Raw genomic sequence first — 22,669 nt, 5'->3', positions numbered from 1 at the left:
TAGTGATGAATGACATTGATCCTTTCTTCATGTGCTTATTTGTTGTCTTTCTGGCTTTTTGGTAAAGTACCTTTTTAAGTCTTTTTGCCCAGTGTTTTATTAGGTTATTCGTTTTCTTGATGTTGAGTTTCAAAAGTTTTTAAAATATCTTATAGATACAAGTCCTTTATCTGATATGTAATTTGTAAATGTTTTCTTGAATTCCATAACTTTTTCATTCATTTAACAGTGTCTTTCACAGAGATCTATTTTTAATTTTAATGAATCTAATTTTCCTTTTATGGATCCTACTTTTGGTTATGCTTTTTTTTCTTTTATGTTTTCTTGTAAAATCGTACGGTTTTGTTTTGCATTTACCTGTGTGTTTTGAGTAACTTTTGTATAAATTGTGAAGTTTAAATTTCTTTTCCTTTTTTTTTTTGACAAGTGGAATCCAGTTGTCCCAATACTATTTGTTGAATGGATTATGTCTTCTCCGTTGAATTCTCTTCTTAGTCAAAAATAAAATGACTGTATCTGTGTGTAATTCTGTTTCTGGACACTTTATTCTGCTCCAGAGAACTATGTGGATATTCTTTCACCAATACAACACTGTCCTGATTAGTGTACCTTGTAGTAAGTCCTTACTACTATATTAGTGTACCCTAGAATAAGTCTTTACTACTATGTTAGCGTACCCTACAGTAAATCTTTTACTACTAAAATTGGGTGGAATCCTCTAAAACTCTGAGTCCTCAGAGTTTTTTCTTTTATTTTTAATTGTTCTGTCTATTGTTTCTTTGTATTTCCATATAAATCTTCAGATAAGATTGTCTACATCTACAGTGTCATTCTAGGATTTTGACTGGAATTTCGTTAAATCTATGGATTAACTTGGGAAAAATTGATAAGTATATTGCACCTTCCAATCTGTGAGCACTGCATATACTTCTGTTTATGTAGGTCTTTGATTTTATTCATCAGCATTCTGTACTTTTTAGCATCCATATTTTTTGAAGATTAAGGGTTTTTTTTTCTATTAATAGTTGGTTGAGTGTTTTTTTTTTTTAAATCATGAATGAAATTTGAGTTTTGTCAGATGCTTTTTTGGTATCAAAAAATTTGTTGAGGATTATTGGTACGAAGGGTATTTGTGGTCGTTTTTTCTTCCGTCTTTGTCTAGTTTTGGTGTTAGATAATGCTGGCCTCAGAAAACGTTTTGAGAAGTGTTTCTTCTACTATTTTCTGGAAGAGATTGTATAGAATTATTTCTTTTTGAAATGTTGGTAGAATGCATAAGCAAACAATCTGGGCATAGAGATTTCTTTTTCAGAATGATTTTTAAAACAATACATTTAATTTATTTAATAGATATAGGACTTTTCAGGCTACCTATTTAAGTTTTCATTTCTCTAGGATAAATACCTAGGACTGGGATTACTGGATTATATGATGTGTTTCTCACTATTCAACTTTGTAAGAAACTGCCAAGCTGTTTTCCAGAGCATTAGTACCATTTTCCATCACTACTAGCAGTGGATAAGTGCTTTCTTGGATGGATTTTTGTAGTTTGTGACTTTCAAGAAACTGGTCCATTTCATCTGAGTTGTCACATTTACGTGAGTAGAGTTGTTTGTAGTATTTCCTTATGGTCCTTCTAATGTTTGTGGCTGAAGTGGTATTCCCTCGTTTATTTATGATGCTGGTCATTTGTGTTCTCTCTCCTTTTTCCTTTGTAATTGTGGCTAGAGGTTTATCAATTATATTGATCTTTTTAAAGAATCAGTTTTTTAGTTTATTGATATTTTTCTATTTGTCTGCTTTCATTTTAATTAATTCATTTCTGCCCTTTATCATTTCCTTCTTATGCTTCCTTTAAGCATTTATTCTTTTTCTGGTTTCTTTTTTTATTATTATTATACTTTAAGTTCTAGAGTACATGTGCACAATGTGCAGGTTTGTTACATAGGTATATATGTGCCATGTTGGTTTGTTGCACCCATCAACTCGCCATTTGCATTAGGTATTTCTCCTAATGCTATCCCCCCCAGCCCCTCACCCCCCAACAGGCCCTGGTGTGTGATGTTCTCCACCCTGTGTCCATGTGTTCTCATTGTTCAACTCCCACCTATGAGTGAGAACATGTGGTATTTGGTTTTCTGTCCTTACAATAGTTGCTTAGAATGATGGTTTCCAGCTTCATCCATGTCCCTGCAAAGGACATAAACTCATCCTTTTTTATGGCTGCATAGTATTCCATGGTATATATGTGCCACATGTTCTTAATCCAGTATATCACTGATGGACATTTGGGTTGGTTCCCAGTCTTTGCTATTGTGAATAGTGCCACAATAAACATATGTGTGCATGTGTCTTTATAGTAGCATGATTTATAATCCTTTGGGTATATACCCAGTAATGAGATCGCTGGCTCAAATGGTATTTCTAGTTCTAGATCCTTGAGGGATTGCCACACTGTCTTCCACAATGGTTGAACTAATTTATGCTCCCACCAGCAGTGTAAAAGCATTTCTATTTCTCCACATCCTCTCCAGCCTCTATTGTTTCCTGACTTTTTAATGATCGCCATTCTAACTGGTGTGAGATGGTACCTCATTGTGGTTTTGATTTGCATTTCTCTGATGACCAGTGATGATGAGCATTTTTCATATGTCTGTTGGCTGCATAAATGTCTTCTTTTGAGAAGTGTCTGTTCATATCCTTTGTTCACTTTTTGATGGGGTTGTTTTTTTCTTGTAAATTTGTTTAAGTTCTTTGTAGATTCTGGATATTAGCCCTTTGTCAGATAGGTAGATTGCAAAAATTTTCTCCCGTTCTGTAGGTTGCCTGTTCTGATGGTAGTTTCTTTTGCTGTGCAGAACCTCTTTAATTTAATTAGACCCCATTTGTCTATTTTGGCTTTTGTTACCATTGCTTTTGGTGTTTTAGTCATGAAGTCTTTGCCCATGCCTATGTCCTGAATGGTATTGCTTAGGTTTTCTTCTAGGGTTTTTATGGTTTTAGGTCTTACATTTAAGTCTTTAATCCATCTTGAGTTAATTTTTGTATAAGGTGTAAGGAAGGGATCCAGTTTCAGCTTTCTACATATGGCTAGCCAGTTTTCCCAGCACCATGTATTAAATAGGGAATCCTTTTCCCATTGCTTATTTTTGTCAGGTTTGTCAAAGATCAGATGATTGTAGATGTGTGATGTTATTTCTGAGGCCTCTGTTCTGTTTCATTGGTCTATATATCTGTTTTGGTACCAGTACCATGTTTTTCTGGTTTCTTAAGATAGAAGATAGGCTGATTGATTTAAAGCTGTTCTTTCTTATATAATCACTTAATGATATAGATTTTTCTCTAAGTACTGCTTTAGCTCCAGTCACAGAATTTGATATATCGTATTTTATTTTTGTTCACTCCAAAATATTTTATTTCTCTTGGGGCTTCCTCTTTGAACAGTGGGTTATTTTGAAGTGCATTGATTAAATTTCCAGATAGTTGGAGATGTTCTAGCTTTCCTTCTGCCATTGATTTCTAGGTTAATTCTGTTTTGGTCAGAGAAGATACTTTGTATGCTTTATATTTTAAATTAGTTCAGGATTTTTTCTGTGGCCTAGAATATGGTCTACCTTGTTGAATGTTGCTGTGTACTTGGGAAGTATGTATATTCTTCTCTTGGTGGGTGGAGTGTTCACTAATTATCAGTCAGTATGAAGTGGTTGGTGGCGTTTATTACTTTTATGTCTTTATTGATGTCATGTCTGTGTTCTGTCAATTACTGAGAGAAGAGTGTTGAAGTCTCTAATTGTGATTTTGTTCATTTATCCTTTGAGTTTTCTTTTTTCATTTCATGTATTTTGAAACTCTATAGTTAGGTTCATACACATTAATAATTATTGTGTATTCTTGGTGAATTAATGCTTTATCATTATATAATGTCCCCCTAGGTGTCTGATGTTAATATAACAGCCCAGTATTCTTTTGAATCGTGTTTTCTTGGTATAATTCTTTTACTTTTAACATATCTATATCATTATATTTAGAGTGGATTTATTATAGATAGCATGTAGCTGAGTGTTTTTTTTTTTGTTTAAATGTATTCTGACAATCTCTGTCTATTAATGAGACTATTTAGGTCATTTATATTTAATGTAATTCTTGGTATGTTTGAATTGAGGTCTACCATTTTATTTTTGGTTTGTTTTTTGTTTATTCACTCTGTTGTTTATTGTTCCATTTCTCCTTTTTTATGTTCTTTTAAAGTATTTGATTTTTAAAGCATTGAGCTTTTAACTTTATCTCTTTGTAGAGCTGTTTTAGTGTTTTCTTTAGGGAGTATAATAAGTGCTCTTAGATTTTCATAGTTGACTTAGAAATAATATTTTATCACTTGGTGGAATCTCAAATATAGGCTCTTTTATCTTACCCCTCCTCATGTCTTAGTTGTATAATGTATTAAGTCTGTATACATTGTATACCCCATTGTATACCCAATGTTATAATTTTAGCTCGTATTCATCATATATCGTTCGTTGTTTTGTTTTGTTTTGTTTTGCTTTGTTTTGAGATGGAGTCTCGCTGTGTCGCCCAGACTGGAGTGCAGTGGCATGATCTAGGCCCACTGCAAGCTCTGCCTCCCGGTTTCATGCCATTCTCCTGCCTCAGCCTCCCAAGTAGCTGGGGCTACAGGCACCCACCACCACGCCCAGCTAATTTTGTTTTTGTAGTTTTAGTAGAGACGGGGTTTCACTGTGTTAGCCGAGATGGTCTTGATCTCCTGACCTTGTGATCCACCTGCCTCGGCCTCCCAAAGTGCTGAGATTACAGGCATGAGCCACTGTGCCCAGTCCATTATGTATCTTTTATGTAACTTAATAGGAAATTACATTTACCCAGATACTTAACATTTTTGTTACTCTTTTTTCTTCGTGTTCAGGTTTCCCTGTATTATTATTCACCTTTTGTTTAAAGGACTTTCTTTACCAGTTCTTTTAGAAAAGTTCTAGTGATGACTGACATTCTTAATTTTCCTTTATCTGAGAATGTCTTTACTTTTATTCCTGAAAGATACTTTAATGGATATGGACTTCTGAGTTAACATTCTTTTCTTTCAGCATTTTAAAAATGATTCACTTTTTCTGCCCTCCTTGGTTTTTTATTAGGATTCTTCAGACTTTAGAAAAATTTGTTGTTTTGTTTCTGCTGTGTAGGATGCATTGTCTCCCTGTGTGGGATGCATTGTCTCCCCTGTGTGGGATGCATTGCCTCCCCTGTGTAGGATGAATTGTCTCCTCTGTGTAGGATGCATTGTCTCCCTGGGTAGGATGCATTGTCTCCCTGTGTAGGATGAATTGTCTCCCTGTGTGGGATGCATTGTCTCCCTGGGTAGGATGCATTGTCTCCCTGGGTAGGATGCATTGTCTCCCTGTGTAGGATGCATTGTCTCTCTGGGTAGGATGCATTGCCTCCCGTGTGGGATGCATTGTCTCCTCTGTGTGGGATGCATTGTCTCCTCTGTGTGGGATGTATTTTCTCCCCTGGGTAGGATGCATTGTCTCCTCTGTGTAGGATGCATTGTCTCTCTGGGTAGGATGCATTGCCTCCCGTGTGGGATGCATTGTTTCCCTGTGCAGGATGCATTGTTTGCTCTGACAGCTTTCCAGGTGGCTTCTGTTCTTTAGCTTTCTGCAGTTTGGTTATATTTCCAGGCAGGGATTAAAAAAAAATAGTTTTTGGGCCGGTCATGGTGGCTCATGCCTGTAATCCCAGCACTTTGGGAGGCAGAGGCGGGTGGATCACCTGAGGTCAGGCATTCGAGACCAGGCTGGCCAAGGCAAAAACCCGTCTCTACTAAAAATACCATAAAAAACGTTTAGCCTGTGTTGTGGTGCATGTCTGTAATGCCAGCTACTTGGGAAGCTGAGGCAGGAGAATCGCTTGAACCCAGGAGGCAGAGGTTGCAGTGAGCCAAGATCGCACCATTGCACTCCAACCTGGGTGAAAGAGCGAGACTCTGTCTCAAAAACAAACAAACAAAAAATAGCAACAACAGCAAAAACAAAAAACTTTTTGGGTTCTGAATCTGTTTATGTCGTTTGCCAGTTTTTTTGGGGGATGTAGCCATTATTTATTTAAAAATGGCATGTTATTTTCTTCTTTGTTTCTTAGTCTCCTGTGACATCATTTTTCGAGGTTTTGTTGTCCCATAAGAGTGTTTTTTTTTCTGTTTTATTTTCCCCCATTGTTTCCATTGGATGATTTGTTAATCTATCTTCACATTTACTTGTTTAATTCCTTACTGATCCCAAAAACACATTGTATGATTTTTATTTTACAGTTGTTAGAGTTCCCCCACCCCCCCACCCATGGTCTTGGAATGTGATTGTTGGTAAATATTGCATGTACACTTGGGTTGTATGAGTATTCTGCTGCTTTTGGGTGGAATGTTCTCTGAGTATTAGTGAGATCTGGGTGGTCAATGGTAATTTTGTTTATCTTATATTCTTTCTGATTTTATGTCTACTTGTCCTCTCAGTTACTAAGATAATTCACCATCTGGTGAATTTTTCTTTTTTTCTTTTTTTTGCTTAAGTTTTTCTGGTTCTTTTTTATGTCTTCTTTTTTGCTGAGATTTTCCATCTTTTCACTTGTTTCAAGTATGGTCACTTCTTGGAATGCATTTAAAGTCTCTTTCTAATAAGACAGTCATCTTGAAGTTATTGTCTGTTACTTTTTCCTCATGACTTGATATTTTCTTGGTTCTGTGTTGAGTTATTTTAGATCGTATTCTGGACATCTTGACTATAATATTGGGAGGCATTGAGGTCTTGTTTGAATACCGAGGAAAATGTTGGTACTTTTTTTTTTTTTATTTTAAAGCAGCGTACCTTTTGCAGGCTGTGCTGCAGTTCCAGTTTCAAAGCATTTGTGGTGCTCCTTGGATCAGCCGCATGTGGGTGCCCGTCAGCATTCTTGCCTGGAGATCAGTTATCAAAGCCCGTGGTTTGCTCTTGAGGGTCTGATTCTCTCAAGCTCAGCTCCCTGGTGAGCTTAGGAGTTCGTGCTTGACTTTGTCTGCTCTCTGAATCGATCTCCTTTCTGAAATCTTCCCAAGTGACTGGGGGCTCCTATCCCTATGTGCCTGCTACAAAGCCAGAATGTGAGCTTCCCCTTCTGTGTGTCTACATGGAGGACTGACTGTCCAGAGGCACAGAGAAGGAAATCAGAGTGATGCAAACTGGCCCCGTGGTTTTGGGACCTCAGCTCTTTGGGTCAGTGAGGTGGTTTGTATGAGGGAGGTGTGTAAGCCTGTCCCGCCAAGACTGCTCTGATGTCATTATCTCCTGTGGTTTGCTTTGAGGCTGGGCTGAGAGAAAAGGGAAGAAAAAAGGGAAAAGACTCAGGGATTCTCCTACTGTCTGTGGCCCTTCATAGTACCTTTTCCCACTTGTTGGACCAGGAAGAGAGGCTGCCCTTGGAGCTCTGTCAGGCCTTTCAGTTGAGGCCAGGTGGTGCTGGAGAGAGATGCAGCTCACTGCCAGTTCAGAATAACTTCAGTTTCTGGCTCCTACTGTGATCCACCTTCTAACATTTATTTTTTGAGTCTTCATCTTCAGCTTCAGTGCATTCTATGATTTATAGTTGCATTCAGTGGGAGAGACAGGGTAGATTGTGCTTACTCTATCTTTTCTAGAATTGGAACTCACCATTTTTTTTTTTTTAATACAAACCAATTCATGTCACTCATCTGCTTGAAACTCTCAAAATAGCTTCCCATTATGCTTGGAATGAAATATGAATATTTCCCCATGACCTTTCTTCTGTTTTTACTCCCACACCACTCTCTGCTTGTTCTGTTCCTTGATCACACTGGGCCTTACGATTTTTGCTTTAAGTGCTCATTCTCTCTGGAAAGCTGTCCTCCAGGACCATCGCATGATTGCTTTCTTGTCATTGGATTCCTAACTGAAACATCATTTCTTCAGGGAGGCCCTTGTTTGCCATCAGATCTGAAGTCATTTTAAAACATCCATGTTAATGTCAAGAGATTCACTTAATTTTTAAAAAATATTTGTGTCATACGTCTTATGCCCTGCCTCATATAGTAGCCCACTTTTAGACTAGCTATTGCCATGGCAACCAAATTTATGCAGGTGTCACCTGACAGCACCTTACCATAACCGTCCTGAGCATCTCTTGCTGTCTGGAATATTCTAACTGCCTTCTCTGAGGTTGTAGGTTTGGGTGGCTATGGGTAGTCTCTCTGCACAGTGCATGGATGAAGTGTGAGAGAACTGACCCCTCTGGGGAAAAGCTTGACTAGTGAGGGAAAGAGTTGGGAGAGCAATTATTTCCTCTTCTGTGCCTCAAGCACACAGTGTGAAGCGCAGTCCCCTTGGCTCCACAGAAGGATGATTGAGCCCCAGCTGCCCACAGGGCCGCCAGCTCAGCGACGCACAGTAACGTGCCCTCTGGCATCGCCTTCTCCTCTGCTGGCCCACTCTGCCTACTCTACATGCTTCCTGGCATCCCTTCCCTAAGCACTAGCTCTGTGCAAACCCTTTTCTCAGGCTCTGCTTTCTGGGGGGATCCCAGGCTAACACAGTATTCTAAGTGACTTTAAAAGTAACTTTTTATAAGACATTTCAAGTATAAGAAACATAAATAAAGGTCTAGGAGGTATCAATTTATCTACCATACAGACTTGTCCATTTTTAATATTTCAGTATATTATATTTGCTTTTATGTTTTTAATTTAAAGAAATAAAAATATGCTGTTAAAGCTCTGTATATTCTTCCACACTGTGTCTCTTGCTCTTTTAGCATGAATGACTACTCTTAAATTTGATGTTTATAGACAATATCGAGTATTTTAAAACATTTTAAAATTTGATGTACATATATGTTGTATATCTTCTGCAACTTATTTACCCAGCAGTTTTAATATGAGATTTGTCTGTGGTGGGGCATATAGTTCTTTTAAATTCATTGTCACCTCTGCATAGGTTTCCATCATTTAACTCTACCATTTTATGTCTGTATCTACTCTCCAGTTGATGTGCACTTAGTTAAAAGGAGTTCTTTACTTTTATAAACAATGTTGCATTGAACACTTTTGAATGTGCCCTTTTACCAAACTCTGAGTTGATCCAAGATAGGCAGCTACAAATGGAATTGTTAGGTCAAACTCTTTTTCTCTCTGAAGGAGTTGTACCAATTTGTATCCCTACCAGCAGTGACAAGAATTCCTATATTTCCTGTTGATCTATAGCTTGACCAACTGTTGGTACTGGGACACTTTAAAAATATTTCCAATAGGTTGGGTGAGAAATAATACTCTTGGGGCTTATTTCTATTTCTCTAACTACTAGTTGGATTGAGCTTCTGTTCCTGTTTATTGGTCATTGGGTTTCCCCTACTTTAAATTGTTGATTCTTGTCCTTTGCTTGATTTTCTATTGGGTGATTTTTTTCTTATTGATTTATAGGAGTTCTCTATAAATTCAGAATTCAAATCCTTAGTCAATTTAATGTGTTACAAATGCCTGTGAAAAGATATTTGCAACACATTAAAAATGAAGCTTGTCTTTGCTTTGGTTTTTGATTTTTTCATTGTACCAAAATTCTTAATTTTAATGCAGCCAAACATTTTATTCTTTTCCTTTATATTTTATATGTATTGTAACTCATTTGAGAAATCTTTCTTTTTTCTAAGGTCATGAACTATTCATCTATATTTTTTCTAAAGATTTTTAAATATTGTTTGTCTATATTTAGCTATTCATTCTGTTTGGAATTTATTTTTATATATCATGTGAGGTAGGGATCTAATTTTCTGTGTCCCTGCATAGTCATTTTTCCCAGCACTATTCAGTGACTCTTCTCCTAATTAATCAACACCACCAATACAGTCATCTCTCTAGTTTCCTTATATTCATGGGTCTGCTTTGTAGCTATCTTTTCTTTCACTAATGTATTTCTCTGTCACTGCCCCAAGTGCCTCTGTCTTCATGATTACAGCTTTATAACAATTCCTGACATCTAGTAGGCCAGATTCCTTCCAAAAACCTCCCACATCATTGTTTTAACAAAACCCTGTTGGGATTTTTCTTATTGAGTTGCATTGAGTTTATAGAAATTTGGAAGAGATAACTTCTTTAAAAATATTAAGTCTTCCCATCTTTGAACATAACGTGGGTTGAGCATCCCCAAACTTGAAATGCTCCAGAATTCAAAACTTTTTGAGCACTGACATGATGCTCAAAGGAAATGTTTATTGGAGTGTTTTGCATCTCAGATTTTTGGATTTGGGATGCTCACTTGGCGAGTATAATGCAAGTATTCCAAAATCTAAAAAAAAAGAACAAAATTTGAAGCACATCTGGTCCAAGCATACTCAACCTGTACATCTTTACACTTATTTTTCTTCTTTAATATTGTTCCATGAATTTATAATTTTTTACATAAATATCGTGTATATATTTTGTTAGATTTATTTCTACCTGTGTTGTGGACTGTGTTGCTATTATAAATGTATTTTCTCAAAAAGTTTGTCTTGTAATTGTTTTTAGTTGATGTGTGTGACTGGTATTGATTGTATGTCTTAATCTTTTATTCAACAATCTTTTTCAACTTTTTAAATAATTTTATAAAAAAATGACGCAAATTTTATTTTTTAAAACAGCCCCATCAGTCCTGCCCTTTTCCCTCACAAAAGTATAATAGCCATGAATGTAGGGATCTTGTCTTTTTCATTCAGTTCCTCAGGAGGTATTTGTTGGATGAAATACTTAATAAAATCTCCAATTTGGGGCTGAAGAAACAGTGCCCACTCACTATATCAGAGTGGTTTTATTAATACGTAACTGCTGTCTTTGCTGAAAAAGGGCTTCTTTTTTTCACCTGGCAGCCTGGTGTCCCACACTCAACCTGACTCCAGATTCCCAAAATAGCTGGGCTCCTCCATGCTGCTGGGACTTTGTTCCCTTGTCTCTTCTAAGCCAGGCAAACGTGTCTGTCCCCTTCAGAGACTCGCCCTGGTCTCAGCTCTTCCGGGAAGCTTTCTTAGATTTCCCCATAGTTCAGACAGATGTGTCCAGAAAAAAAAAACAAACCCAAAAAGCAAACAAGAATTAAGGTAAACCGTATGCTCAGAGCATCAGCCTTAAAACCAAGCATCCAAAGCCATATGGAAAGGTACACAGATAAATGACATTATGATGGCACAAACCACTGCTGCAGTCTGGGAAAGGAAACTTATGAATAACAGATAGGAAGCCAAGCTCCACCAATACATCATCATGTCAACAATTAGAAGGAATAGAAACACTAGATCCAGACGCCCCCACACTCAGACAGTGAGTCAGAAAAAAGAAGAGCAAGAGGACAGAAACGCATTGTGTATCGATGCTGCTCATTCCTGTGCCGTTTCCTAAGCACTCTATTCTGTGAGTGAAAACAAAATATATTTGAACCTTTTATTCCAGGCTTTTAAAAAATCACTTCAATTTTCCTCCTCTGATAAATGTTTTAGGATTTCCCTTTTCTGATGAAAGATTTTGCTGTGATTAAAGATTTCATGAAGTTATGACAACAGAGGAATAGATCTTCATTCTCGGAAGCTCATTTTTCTGTGAGCTGAGCGAAGAGGCCTCTTGTAGGCAGCTGTCAGAGCTAATGAATGTTTTCCAAGCGCCAAACCTCTGGGGAAGGCAGCCCCACCCAGAAAACCCAGACTCAACTGATGGGAGCTGTCATCTCAAGGTGTGCGGCACCCTGTTGACGCTGTGCTACATGATATAAATGGTGACATGTGGCTGGGTGCCGTGGCTCACGCCTGTAATCCCAACACTTTGGGAGGCCTAGGCAGGTAGATCGCCTGAGGTCAGGAGTTTGAGACCAGCCTGGCCATCATGGTGAAACCCTGTCTCTACTAAAAATACAAAAATTACCTGGGCATGGTGGCGGGCACCTGTAATCCCAGCTACTCAGGAAGCTGAGGCAGGAGAATCGCTTGAGGTGGAGGTTGCAGTGAGCCGAGATTGTGCCACTGCACTCCAGCCTGGGCGACAAGAGTGAGGCTCTGTCAAAAAAAAAAAAAAAAAAAAAAGAAAAAGAAATGGTGACATGCTCCTGCTTTCTGCCTGAGAGCAGGTCACACGCCCATGTTCTGAAAAATTGATATTTCACAGATGCCCTGTGGGCTTTTGACCAAGTTCTACTTGTGTGTGCATGTGTCTGAGAGTGTATATGTGTGTGCGTGAACTTCTGGGCCTGTCACTGTACCCCCTGTGCCTCAGTTCCCCTCTCTGGAAATTGCCGAGGACATGTGTGGCTTTGGAATGAATAGAGGTCCACATCTATTGGGAAAAGCCAAAGGTTTCGAGCTCTGCATCCAGGGCCTTGGGCATCACAGCAGCATGCCTGTCCTCTCTGAGCCTCCCTCTCCAGTGCAGGCGGCTCCACGGACTACCCCCGAGGCTGTTGACAGTAGCATGCCTGTCCTCTCCTGAGCCTCCATCTCCAGTGCAGATGCGGCTCCACGGACACCCCTGAGGCTGTTGTGATGAAGTCACAGGCGATTGTCCCTTTCCTTTGACCGGACTTTCCTTTAACAACCAGCAAAGCCTTGCCTCCCACTTGGAGAAATACATTTGAGAATTCAAATGCCCTTTGGAAGGCCATGTTTTGAAGTCACACTAGGCTAATAATAGTGACCCAGAGCACAGATCTTTTTCTCTGTGTTTTCTCCCCCCATGGAAACTGTTTACCCTGCTCTTCCAAGAAGAATGGCCTCTGCTCAGTTGCTGTCATCTCTGTCTGTCCTGTCGTGGGTGCAGCCATCCACTGAGCTCAGCAGACATTTATCGATGACCTGTTATGTGCTGACTGTGATACTTGGTGTCTGAGATACCGTATGAGTTTTCGGCAAGCATTCAACTGTGATGTTAACCTATGTCCATGTGTGGGGTTGATTTTTTCCACTTTGTACATGGAGCTCGCATCGCTAGAGAGAGGGCGGCAGTGCAGGGCTGCCACGGCCACCCAAAGAAGTGACTGCTGTCAAGCACCTCCGACCCTGCTCTGCCATCCACAGTCTGTGGTTTTTGTCCTCAGTGTCCCTGATGGTTACTGAGCTTCTGGGCATCCTGCTTGCTTCTAGGGAGGAAGGAAGGGGAATGAGGAAGGTGGAAGGGCAAAAGCCTTCTCCTCCCAGGACATTGCATTTGTATTTGGGAAGGAAAGTCTCTAGGGGACTGTGCCTTACTGGCTAGAGCTTCACCACGTGGACCAGCCGTTGCAAGGAACAATGGGAACTTGAGCATTTTACTCGTCACCTTTGGAGGAGAGGAAACAAAGGAGTAGAGGCTTCAGAGAGTGATGAGTAAACCCCCAGTGTCTGCCCCAGTTCTAGAGTTGCCCACATGGGAGAAGCTCGTGCTGGATGTGCACACACACACAAGCAGGACACGCGTCGCCACGCTTCAGGGCCCAGCGTGGAACCTGGTAGCTGAAGATGCTGGCTTGGACACAGCATCCTGGAATGGCACTGTATGCCTGTGTTTCTCTGCAGATGATCAGACTTCAGAGTCAGGTGTTCCAGTCATCAGTGTATATCAAGGTTTGGAGAATTCGGGTTACCTTCCCAAGGCCACTTGGTGGGTAAAAGGCATGGCTGAGCTGTGAGCACATGTCCCCAGGACCCTAGGCCCAAGGAGGACCTGATGCCTACACCCACTCCTTAGAGTTCACACTCGTGTTCAGAACCAGTCTCCGTAATCCTCTGAGCCTGGGAGCACTTGGTATTTCGACTTTGCCCCTCTTAATTGGTGGGAAGTCTTTGGAGAGGAGAGAAAGGGAAAGTCACTCCTCTGTGGCTGTCAGAGGATTCTGAACTTGCTTTTGTCTTTAACGCAGTACCCGGCAGTGTCACCTCCTCCTGGATGTCTTCAACTCCACCGAGCACGAGCTGACCGTCAGCACCAGGAGCAGCAAGGCGCTCATCCTGCACGCCGGCGAGTGCCAGCGGTAAGTGTCCCATAGACCCTCGCACCGTCGCAGGCCACCCTCTGCCTTCACCACCCTGCTTGGGAGGGTGTGGAGATAATCCACCCCGAGTCCCCAGAGGATGGGCAGTTTGTCTCCCTTTCAGAGATACTGTAGTGACTATTCAAGTTTGGTGGGAGAATCTGGAGTGGTTTTAAATTAGAGCTAAGTGCAAAGTAGGTAAAGCCGGATGGCATCTGAGGAAGTAGCAACGTGTGCTTTCAGAGCCCACATTTGAGGACCCAGCAGCATCTGGGCATCTTTGCTGTTAAATTCTTAAGAAAGTGGTATCTGGGCTGGGTGTGGTGGCTCACGCCTATAATCCTAACACTCTGGGGAGGCCAAGGCAGGCGGACCACCCGAGATCAGGAGTTCGAGACCAGCCTGGCCAACATGGAGAAACCCCATCTCTACTAAAAATACAAAAACTACCCCGGGCATGGTGGTGCATGACTGTTATCCCAGCTACTCAGGAGGCTGAGGCAGGAGAATCACTTGAACCCAGGAGGCAGAGGTTGTAGTGAGCCGGGATCAATTGTACCACTGTACTCCAGCCTGGGCAACAGAGCGAGACTCTGCCTCAAAAAAAAAAAAAAAAAAAAAAGAAAGAGGTGGTATCTAGAAATGTTTGGCATCAGTTTGGGAACTGCATGTCAGCTTCAATAGGAATTCCTTTGAGGAATTAATGCTACAGAAAGACAGGCAAGGCTCAGACCTTCGGGAGGGGAGCACAGTCACCGAAGCCCAGTCTCTGTAGGGCAAAGAGAGGTGGCACTACCAATCGCTGGCCAAGGTCAGCCTCAGGAGACCCCTGGCCCGGCAGAGGTGAGTGAGGAGCTGATGCAGAAGTGAGAGCTGGTCAGGAGCGAGGCCAGGGCAAGCGCAGTGACTCGTGGGTGATGCTGTCCTTCCATGGCGGAGCCCCTCAGTGGCCCCTGACCCACTCCCCACTCAACCTCCCTCCATACTAAGAAGCTGTGCCTCCAAGCCCAGCCTGGGTTCTAGGGACATACACTTACAGATGGAATTATAGATGGAATAATATTTTTATTTTTAATTGCTAGAGACTTCAAACATACAGAAAATAACTTAGAAACTGGCATACCCACATCCTAGATTTTGTTTTATTTGCCCCAGATCTTTCTCTCTCTCTCTCTGTCTCTCTCTGCCTCTTTCATTTGTTTTAAGGAAATAAAATGTTTTTTAAAATAGCAACATTAACATTATCAATCAGTGGTGGAATGTAAGTCCAAACCACGATGAGACAGCATGACACACTCATCAGGATGGTTAAAAACAGCACCAAATGTTGGTGAGGGTGTGAAGCAACTGGAACTCTCATGCCTTGTGGGTGGGGATATAAAATAGTGCAGCTGCTTTGGAAAAAGGTCTGGGGATATCCTATAAAATTAAATATACACTTACCCTTTGCCCAGCTATTTCAACCCTAGTTATTTATTTAAGGATAATATAAAACATATGGTCACAAGAAGACCTATACAACGTTACTAGCCAGAAAATAGAGGCCAGGTGTCCATTACAGGAGAACAGACAAACAAATGGTGGTGTTTTCTTACAAGCGGAATGGTGCAGTACTCTGCAACAAAAACGAATGAATTACTCCTACACAGAACAGCACGGGCACCTCTCAGGAACAGGGTGCTGGGTGAAAGGAGCCTTACCCAAAGTGCATATGCCATGTGATTCCATTGATATGAAATGCTGTAGGTTGCTGCAAAAGTAATCGCAGCTTTTGCCATTATTTTTAATGGTGAAAACAGCCATTACTTTTACACCAACCTATAGAACAAGCAGAACCAGTTTATGATGGAAAAACTCAGAACATTGGTTCCTTCTGGAGAGATTGGAACAGGATTTGATCGGGAAAGGGCATAAGGTAATTTTCTAGGTGATGTTCATGTTGTATACATCAGTAGGGTTTTGGGTTACACACGTGTATCTATTCGTCAAAACTCGGCAAATAATCACTTGAGATTTGTACATTTCATGACATATCAGCTTTATGTCAGAAGGAAAAACGAAGCCAGTGTTGAGCTCTGTTAATGATATGCACACTGGAGGGTTTGGGGTCGGGGAGTGATATCTATAATAGTCTTCGAGTTCTATAAAATATCTGACAGATTAATAGATGGGCAGATGAACACATTAGGTGCTAACGCAAATATAGTATAATGTTAACAGTAGCGTCTCTTAATGGGCATATGGGGTGTTCAGTGTACATTTTTTTCACCTTATATTTGAAATTTTTTAGAAGAAAATGTTTGGAAAAATAAAAGTAAAAATAGCTAAACTCTCCTCTTCTGCCCACCTCATCCCATCTTCTTTTCTCTTTCCTTCCTCTTTAGGGTAATTTCTTTCTTAGAGGTGATGGTATCGTTTCATATCCATGTTTTACTACTTTATTGTATAGACATATATCCCCAACCAAACATTATTTTGAGAGCTTGTTTGTTTGTTTGTTTGTTTTTTGTTTTTTTGATACAGAATCTTGCAGGAGTGCAGTGGCACAGTCTTGGCTCACTGCAACCTCCACCTCCTGGGTTCAAGCAATTCTCCTGCCTCAGCCTCCTGAGTAGCCGGGATTACAGGCACCCGCCACCACACCCGGCTAGTTTTTGTATTTTTAGTAGAGATGGGGTTTCACCATGTTGGTCAGGCTGGTCTTGAACTCCTGACCTTGTGACCTGCCCACCTTGGCCTCCCAAAGTGCTGGAATCACAGGCAAGAGCCACTGGGCCCGGCCGAGAGTTTTTTTTTAATGACGTAAGTGGTTCCATATCATATATGTCCTTTTAAAACTTTAAAAATCAGCATTATTCTTTGGAGCTAAACATAAATCTAGTTCTTTCATTTGAACTGCTATTAATATTTCATTGTGTAAATATGCCACTTTATTCATTTCCATGCTAATGCTCTCACTGTGAGGTGGCTTCCAGGGTATTCATATTTAATATGATTATTGTTAATGACATGCATGAATGTCAAGCCAGACCCTGCAGCCTTGTAGCAGGTCCTGTTTGGGCTGCTGGAAGCTAGAGATTCAATGGCTTGGGGGGCATTTATGGCCTGTCTTTGAGAGGTGCCAGGAAACCCTCCTTCCCAAGATCCCTTGGACAGGACTTGTCACTTGGGTGTGGGTATGCGCGTGGGGCTGGTGTATGCTTCTGTGTGTATGAGCCGTGAGGGCTGTGGCTGGATGCTGCGGCACCTCAGGTTCCTCAGGATGAGGACAGGTGCCTTCAGGGAGCATTGATGCATCCTCTGGGGTCTACGCCTTTGGCAGTGCTGGGTCCAGTGCTGCTGCATAGGGAACTGTTGGCCCTCGGATTGCTCTTTCTTGTATAAATACCTTGATGTAGTCCAAGATCCCAGAGAACATAAATCTGGTCTTCTTATGACACTAGTATAAAACACTTTAAAGAAATTATAAATTGCTAAGCTTGTCCTGTATAGTAAGCTTGACTCATTCTTGGCAATGCGAGGCTGAGGACATTAACAATCCCAGCTGCAAATAATCACAATTAGTCTTGTGCTTCAGGCTTTTTTGTTATTAAGTTTTTGCTTAAATTCTCATTTCTGAATGCTTCTAACTCGCTTATTCTTTTATTTATTCATAAAATATTCATTCAATAAATATTGATACTTCAGCAATTTGCTGTGTGGTAAGCCCCGTGTCAGGCTTCAGGCGTGCCGTGAAGAATAAGGGCCTCTCCTCGCTGGGGATTGGCAACGCATTGGGACAAGTGTCTAACCCAGCCAGAGCAGCTGCCCTTTTCTGCCTGACAGGGGCATCTTGCTGTCCCGGGCTGGGTGGGAGCGGTGGGTGAACTAGAGGTCATGAGGTTACGTCCATCTGGGAAGTCATCTTAGGTGCTCTCCCCACTGTGCCCACTGCTGGGGACACCCATGAATCCATGCAACTCTGCCCTGAGTGCCTGTTTGGGAGGCTTGAGCCCTGAGCCCTAGAATGCATGATTCCCTTCCCCTCCCTTTCCCAAACCTCTCTCAGTGCCTCACCAGCCTCCTGTGGGTCAGATGCACACTCGGCCTCCATGGAAGGGTTGTGCAGAGTAGTGCAGGTGGAGGAAGGAGGAAGTGGAAATGGCTGTACCTTACTTCGCAACGCTGGACAGCACCTTACAGACCTCAGACCTGGTCCCTGTCCATCCAGGCTTTGTGTCTTGAGTATCCAGTTCCTTCCCAGAGTCCTGAGCTGAACCCCTCTCCTGGCTCTCCCCTTCCCCTACGAGGAGGCACCCATGCCACCACCCCCCCGCTCCCCACCCCCGGGCTGTGCTAAACCTAAAGAAGCTTCCTCTGCCTGCGTTTTGCCCTCTGGAATGGGGAGGACATGGGCTCTGCCTGGAGGTGCAGGCAGTAGTCGGGCTGAGACTCCAGCTTCATCTCTACCAGCAGGAGCGGAAGGTGGTGCTCTCACTGCTACCTGGGAGGGAGGCAGGTGCACAGAACTTTTCTGTGCAAGATAGCACAGCCTACTCTTAAAGGAAGAGCCAGATTCCTGGAATTAACATGGCTTTGATGCTGCCGTTTGCAGAACCGGCATTCAAAGGTGGCCTGCAATCTGAGAGACCAAGCCCAGTTAGATAATTGTGGTGCCTGCCGCCTCTCCTCCCTCCTAGTAGGAAGGGGTGATCTCATCTCACCCAGTGCAAGAGCTATGGATAGAAATGTGTCCCCAACAGCACGAGGAGGAGCAACATGCTTCCTGGGGGAAGAGAGGATGGAAATAGTATTTACCGAGCACTTCCCATATGAAGTCACATTCAGTCCTCATAATATTCTCATGTGGGAACAGTGTCCTCATTTTATAGATAAGCAAACTGAGTGGCTGATCAAAGCCACTTTGTGGAACCCCGTCTGTCTGACATCCAGGCTCTGCCCTGCTGCTCCACACACCAAGGGGAGACGATGCTGGAGCCACGCTTGGGATGGTGTGAGAGAGGCCAGGGCAGGGGCAAAATTCTGTTTCTTTCCCACTTTCTGCTCTGTGCAGCCTTTGGTAAGTTGGGTTCAGGATTGTAAAGTCCAGCTTCACCCAGCAGAAGAAAGGGTGAGATGGAGAAGCAGACTGGGCCTTTGATGTCCAGGGTGTTCATTCATTAATTCACCAAGTATTTCCTGTGTATCTCCGAGGTGCCAGGCCCTGCTGGGAGTGAAGCTGCTGAGTATGTGTGGTGCTGCCTGTGTTTTCACTACACTTATATTTAGGTATGGAAGAAAAGGACACAAACAGGCAATTGTTATACAGTGTGAGGAGAATGCAAAGCACATAGGAGGGGGGCCTAGGACTGGGGGGCCAAGGAAGGTGGCTAGGAGGGCTTCCTGGAGGAGGTGATGAGAATATGGAAATGCTGAGCTGCTATAACAAAATACCATAGACTGGGTGGCTTATAAACAACCGAAAATTATTTCTCATGGTTCTGGAGACTGCAGGTTCAAGATCAAGACGCTGGGCAGATTCTGGAGGCTGCAGGTTCAAGATCAAGACGCTGGGCAGATTCTGTGGGTGGTGAGGGCTCATTTCCTGCTCCATAGATGTAGGCTTCTCACTGTGTCCTCACATGGTGGGAGGGGCAAAGGGTTTTTCTCAAGCTTCATTTAGAAGAACACTGATCCTAATCACGTGGATTCCATCTTCATGAGCTGATCACCTCCCTGAAGCGCTGCCCTTTAATATAATCACCATGGAGGGTAGGTTTTCAGCATGTAGATTTTGTGGGGCATAAACATTCATTTACAGCACGACGTGACGAGTGAGCAGGAGGTGGCCAGGGCCAGCGTGCCAGGGAGAGCTGTGCAGGCAGGGGGAGCAGCATGGTGGAGGGGAGTGTGGTGGGGTGGTAAGCGTGAAAGAGGCGTTCATAGACTGTGAATATTAGAGTTTTTAGAAATTAGCAATGCCGCTCTTACCATATTTCTTAGCGAGATCTTGTTAGTCTCATACTTTATGATGGAATATTGAAGCGACTGGATGTAGAAAGTACTTTTTCACCTTCGTAATTTCTCCTTTAAAAGGTCCTTTGGAAATTAGTGACTGATCCCTCAGCTTGTGAGTTTCTGTGGCATGTGTGATACATCAGTTCTGTAATTAAGGACCATTAGTTAACCTTGCTTTTGCCAGATGTGATTTGTGATGCTTGGTGCCTGGTGATTCTGTTTCCTGGGCCCCATGCCGTTGGTCATGACATTCAGAGCCCTGTCCCCAGTCGAGCAGCTGGAGATCTGTATTAACTTGCATTTCTACCCCGGGGCGGTGTTGGGAAAGACACCACTTTCATAGGCAGTTCTACAGGGAGTGGGCTTTGCACTCATTTTTCCCTATGAGTAAAAGAGGTCGAGACCCACCAGGGGCATGCAGTCAGTTGGAGCTGGAACCGGGCTGCTGAGCACCAGCCACCTGTTCTCCACCGCCCGCCTTTCTGTGGGAGTTGCCCATGGTTCCCTAGGCTGCGTCCCCAGAATCGGCCTTCCCTCTTCGTCCAGTTTCCATGCACAACCAGAAACAGTGGATGTCTCTCCTTAGTGGAACCGCATGAATTTTCTTAGGAAAATACAGTGTTGGCAGCAGCAGGAGCAAATTTACTGGAAAATTAAGATATGATAATTGTGGGTTTTTTGCTTAATTATCAAACCATTGAAATTAAATTTCATGACAACCCTCATGTATGCATAAACCTCTTTATAATGTATGATAATAGATGTTATCTCATTACATGCTTTAAGATGCCCGGCTGTGTCCCCCTCGATCGCTGCAGGGACACCGCATTTAGAGGATGCAGCGGACCTGGCACCGAAGCGCCCAAATGCTGTGGCTGCTGGGGATATTGACTGCCGGCGGGATCTGAGCAGCCAGCTCTGGCTGTGTCTTGATAGAGCACCCACATGGATCATGGCATGGCTTTGCTGCGAGAGGGGCAGGGAAGAGCTCCACAGGCAATGGCCAACCTGGGGGCTCCACAACTTCTCCTCGAGGATCCTTGGAGGAAGTGGTTTCTGGGCAACCCCATCTCCTGGGGGTTATGTGGGTGCTGCACATTCCTGTTTATCCCAGCCCAGAGCAGCCCCCAACTCAACTATCTGGCTCCTCCTCTCGCCTGTGTCTTTTTGTTTCTTGTTTAATTCCTTCAAACATTCCAAAGAACCTTGTGAATCATCAAAGTGATGCTTAATCGTGTGGAGCCCAGTCTTCTTGCAGGTTGTTATTGAAGCTTATTTATACTGTGTTGGCATTGCTTATCCCTCTGTGTTCCTTTGCAGTCTGAGTTACAGATGAGTTTTTGTGTGGATTTTCTTTGTACCTTGTTTTTCAGTCTGAAAGGAAATGAGGAGAGTCCCTCAGAAACGTAATTTCTAGAAACAAGGAGAAAGCATCCCTTCAGCTGATGTGGGGAGATGGAGGCCCGCGGTCAGTTAGTCAGCCCGTGGCAGAGGCCTGCTAGAGCCTGGGCTCTGGACTCCTTGGCCAGAGCTGTCTCTGCAACCCCCACTGGCTCCACTAATGAGCAGTTTTTACAGTTTTCCTGATACAAACCCAGATGGCTCTGGGATCAATAGGGACCTCCCAGTGATTAATAGGCAGAGGGAAGGAACGTTCGCGTTCAGCCTGGAGAAGCAATTGGATTCGAGAAATTCAATACTGGGGAAGATGCAGTGGTTTGCTGGCTCAGATGACAAGAGAAATTCTTCTCTTTTTGTGAGAAAAGAAAAATAGGATGACTTGATTGGCTTTCCACACACCACGTGCCTCTTTGTTCCTCAGAAACCTTCGACAGGAGGTTTTCCTTCTGGGTCTTTGCCTCTGTTGTCCGTGGGTGGCTTCTGTGGTGGGGAAATGTCTGGAGCCTTTCCTAGTGCGTAGGAGGTGGGGGGCGTGTGGCTCCTCCCACGCCCACCCCGTCTGCAGACCTGTTCCCAGCTGTCCACTTGCTGGGCTGAGATGAACACCCACGGGCTGGAGCCACGCGGAGCCCTCTGCAGCCTCAACTCCACCCCAAGCTGGCTTCGCTCGCCTGGGCAGGGCCTCACTGGGCACTGAGTGCTCTTCATAAAGTGGGAGTCAAATCCATGCCCGGCAGGTTGACCTAAAGAGCAGCCTTAGAGGCCAGGCCTGATGCATGGCCAGTGGCCAGCTGTTGGTGATGGTGCTGTTACCTCCTGGTGCCCCTTTGTTGCAGTGATAATTTCAAAGCTGTCCCCGTCCAGATGGCACCGCCGGAGCACGTCATGGCTCGTGTGCAGGGCAGGCATTCCGGGGCTTTTGTTTCCTTCTTGTGGAGGTGACCGGACCCAATTTCTGCTCAAGTAGTTGGTTGTTATTTGGGGCCCCATTTGCCTGGATTCTTAGTGGCATTGAGAGTGGAGGCAGAGAAAGTTCTCCTGGCATTGGTCAGGAGTGAGGAGCCACCCGGTTAGTGAACAGAGAAGATTCGCTATGGAGAACTGTGTCCGAGGTGTAACGTTGGTAGCTGGGCCCGGGCAGGCAGAGGACGACACTGAGGTGTGCCAGTTATGGGGTGGCTGCAAGGAGGGGTGTGGTCCCTCGGGGTTGCCATCTTGTTAGAGAAGTTTGGGGGGTCATGGAGCTGCCACAGCCATTT

General features: G+C 43.0%; 1 protein-coding gene across 9 annotated transcripts in view; it reads left to right on the top strand.

The window, feature by feature from the left end:
- TRAPPC9 (trafficking protein particle complex subunit 9) overlaps window positions 1-22,669 on the top strand; it is a 729,895-nt gene that overhangs the window by 469,721 nt on the left and 237,505 nt on the right. For 7 of the 9 annotated variants that reach the window (XM_055287357.2, XM_063643573.1, XM_063643572.1 and 4 more), the window contains one exon: window positions 13,902-14,012. The exons of the other annotated variants lie outside the window; for them this stretch is intronic. In XM_055287357.2, the coding sequence (XP_055143332.1) occupies window positions 13,902-14,012 (111 nt within the window). The remainder of the gene's footprint in view (window positions 1-13,901; window positions 14,013-22,669) is intronic. 9 annotated transcript variants of the gene reach the window in all.

Source organism: Symphalangus syndactylus, chromosome 7 (genome assembly GCF_028878055.3).
Source record: "Symphalangus syndactylus isolate Jambi chromosome 7, NHGRI_mSymSyn1-v2.1_pri, whole genome shotgun sequence".
In the NCBI taxonomy this organism is placed as follows: domain Eukaryota; kingdom Metazoa; phylum Chordata; class Mammalia; order Primates; family Hylobatidae; genus Symphalangus; species Symphalangus syndactylus.
The sequence above is the reverse complement of the archived record's forward strand: the minus strand, read 5'-3'. Positions and strand labels throughout refer to the sequence as shown.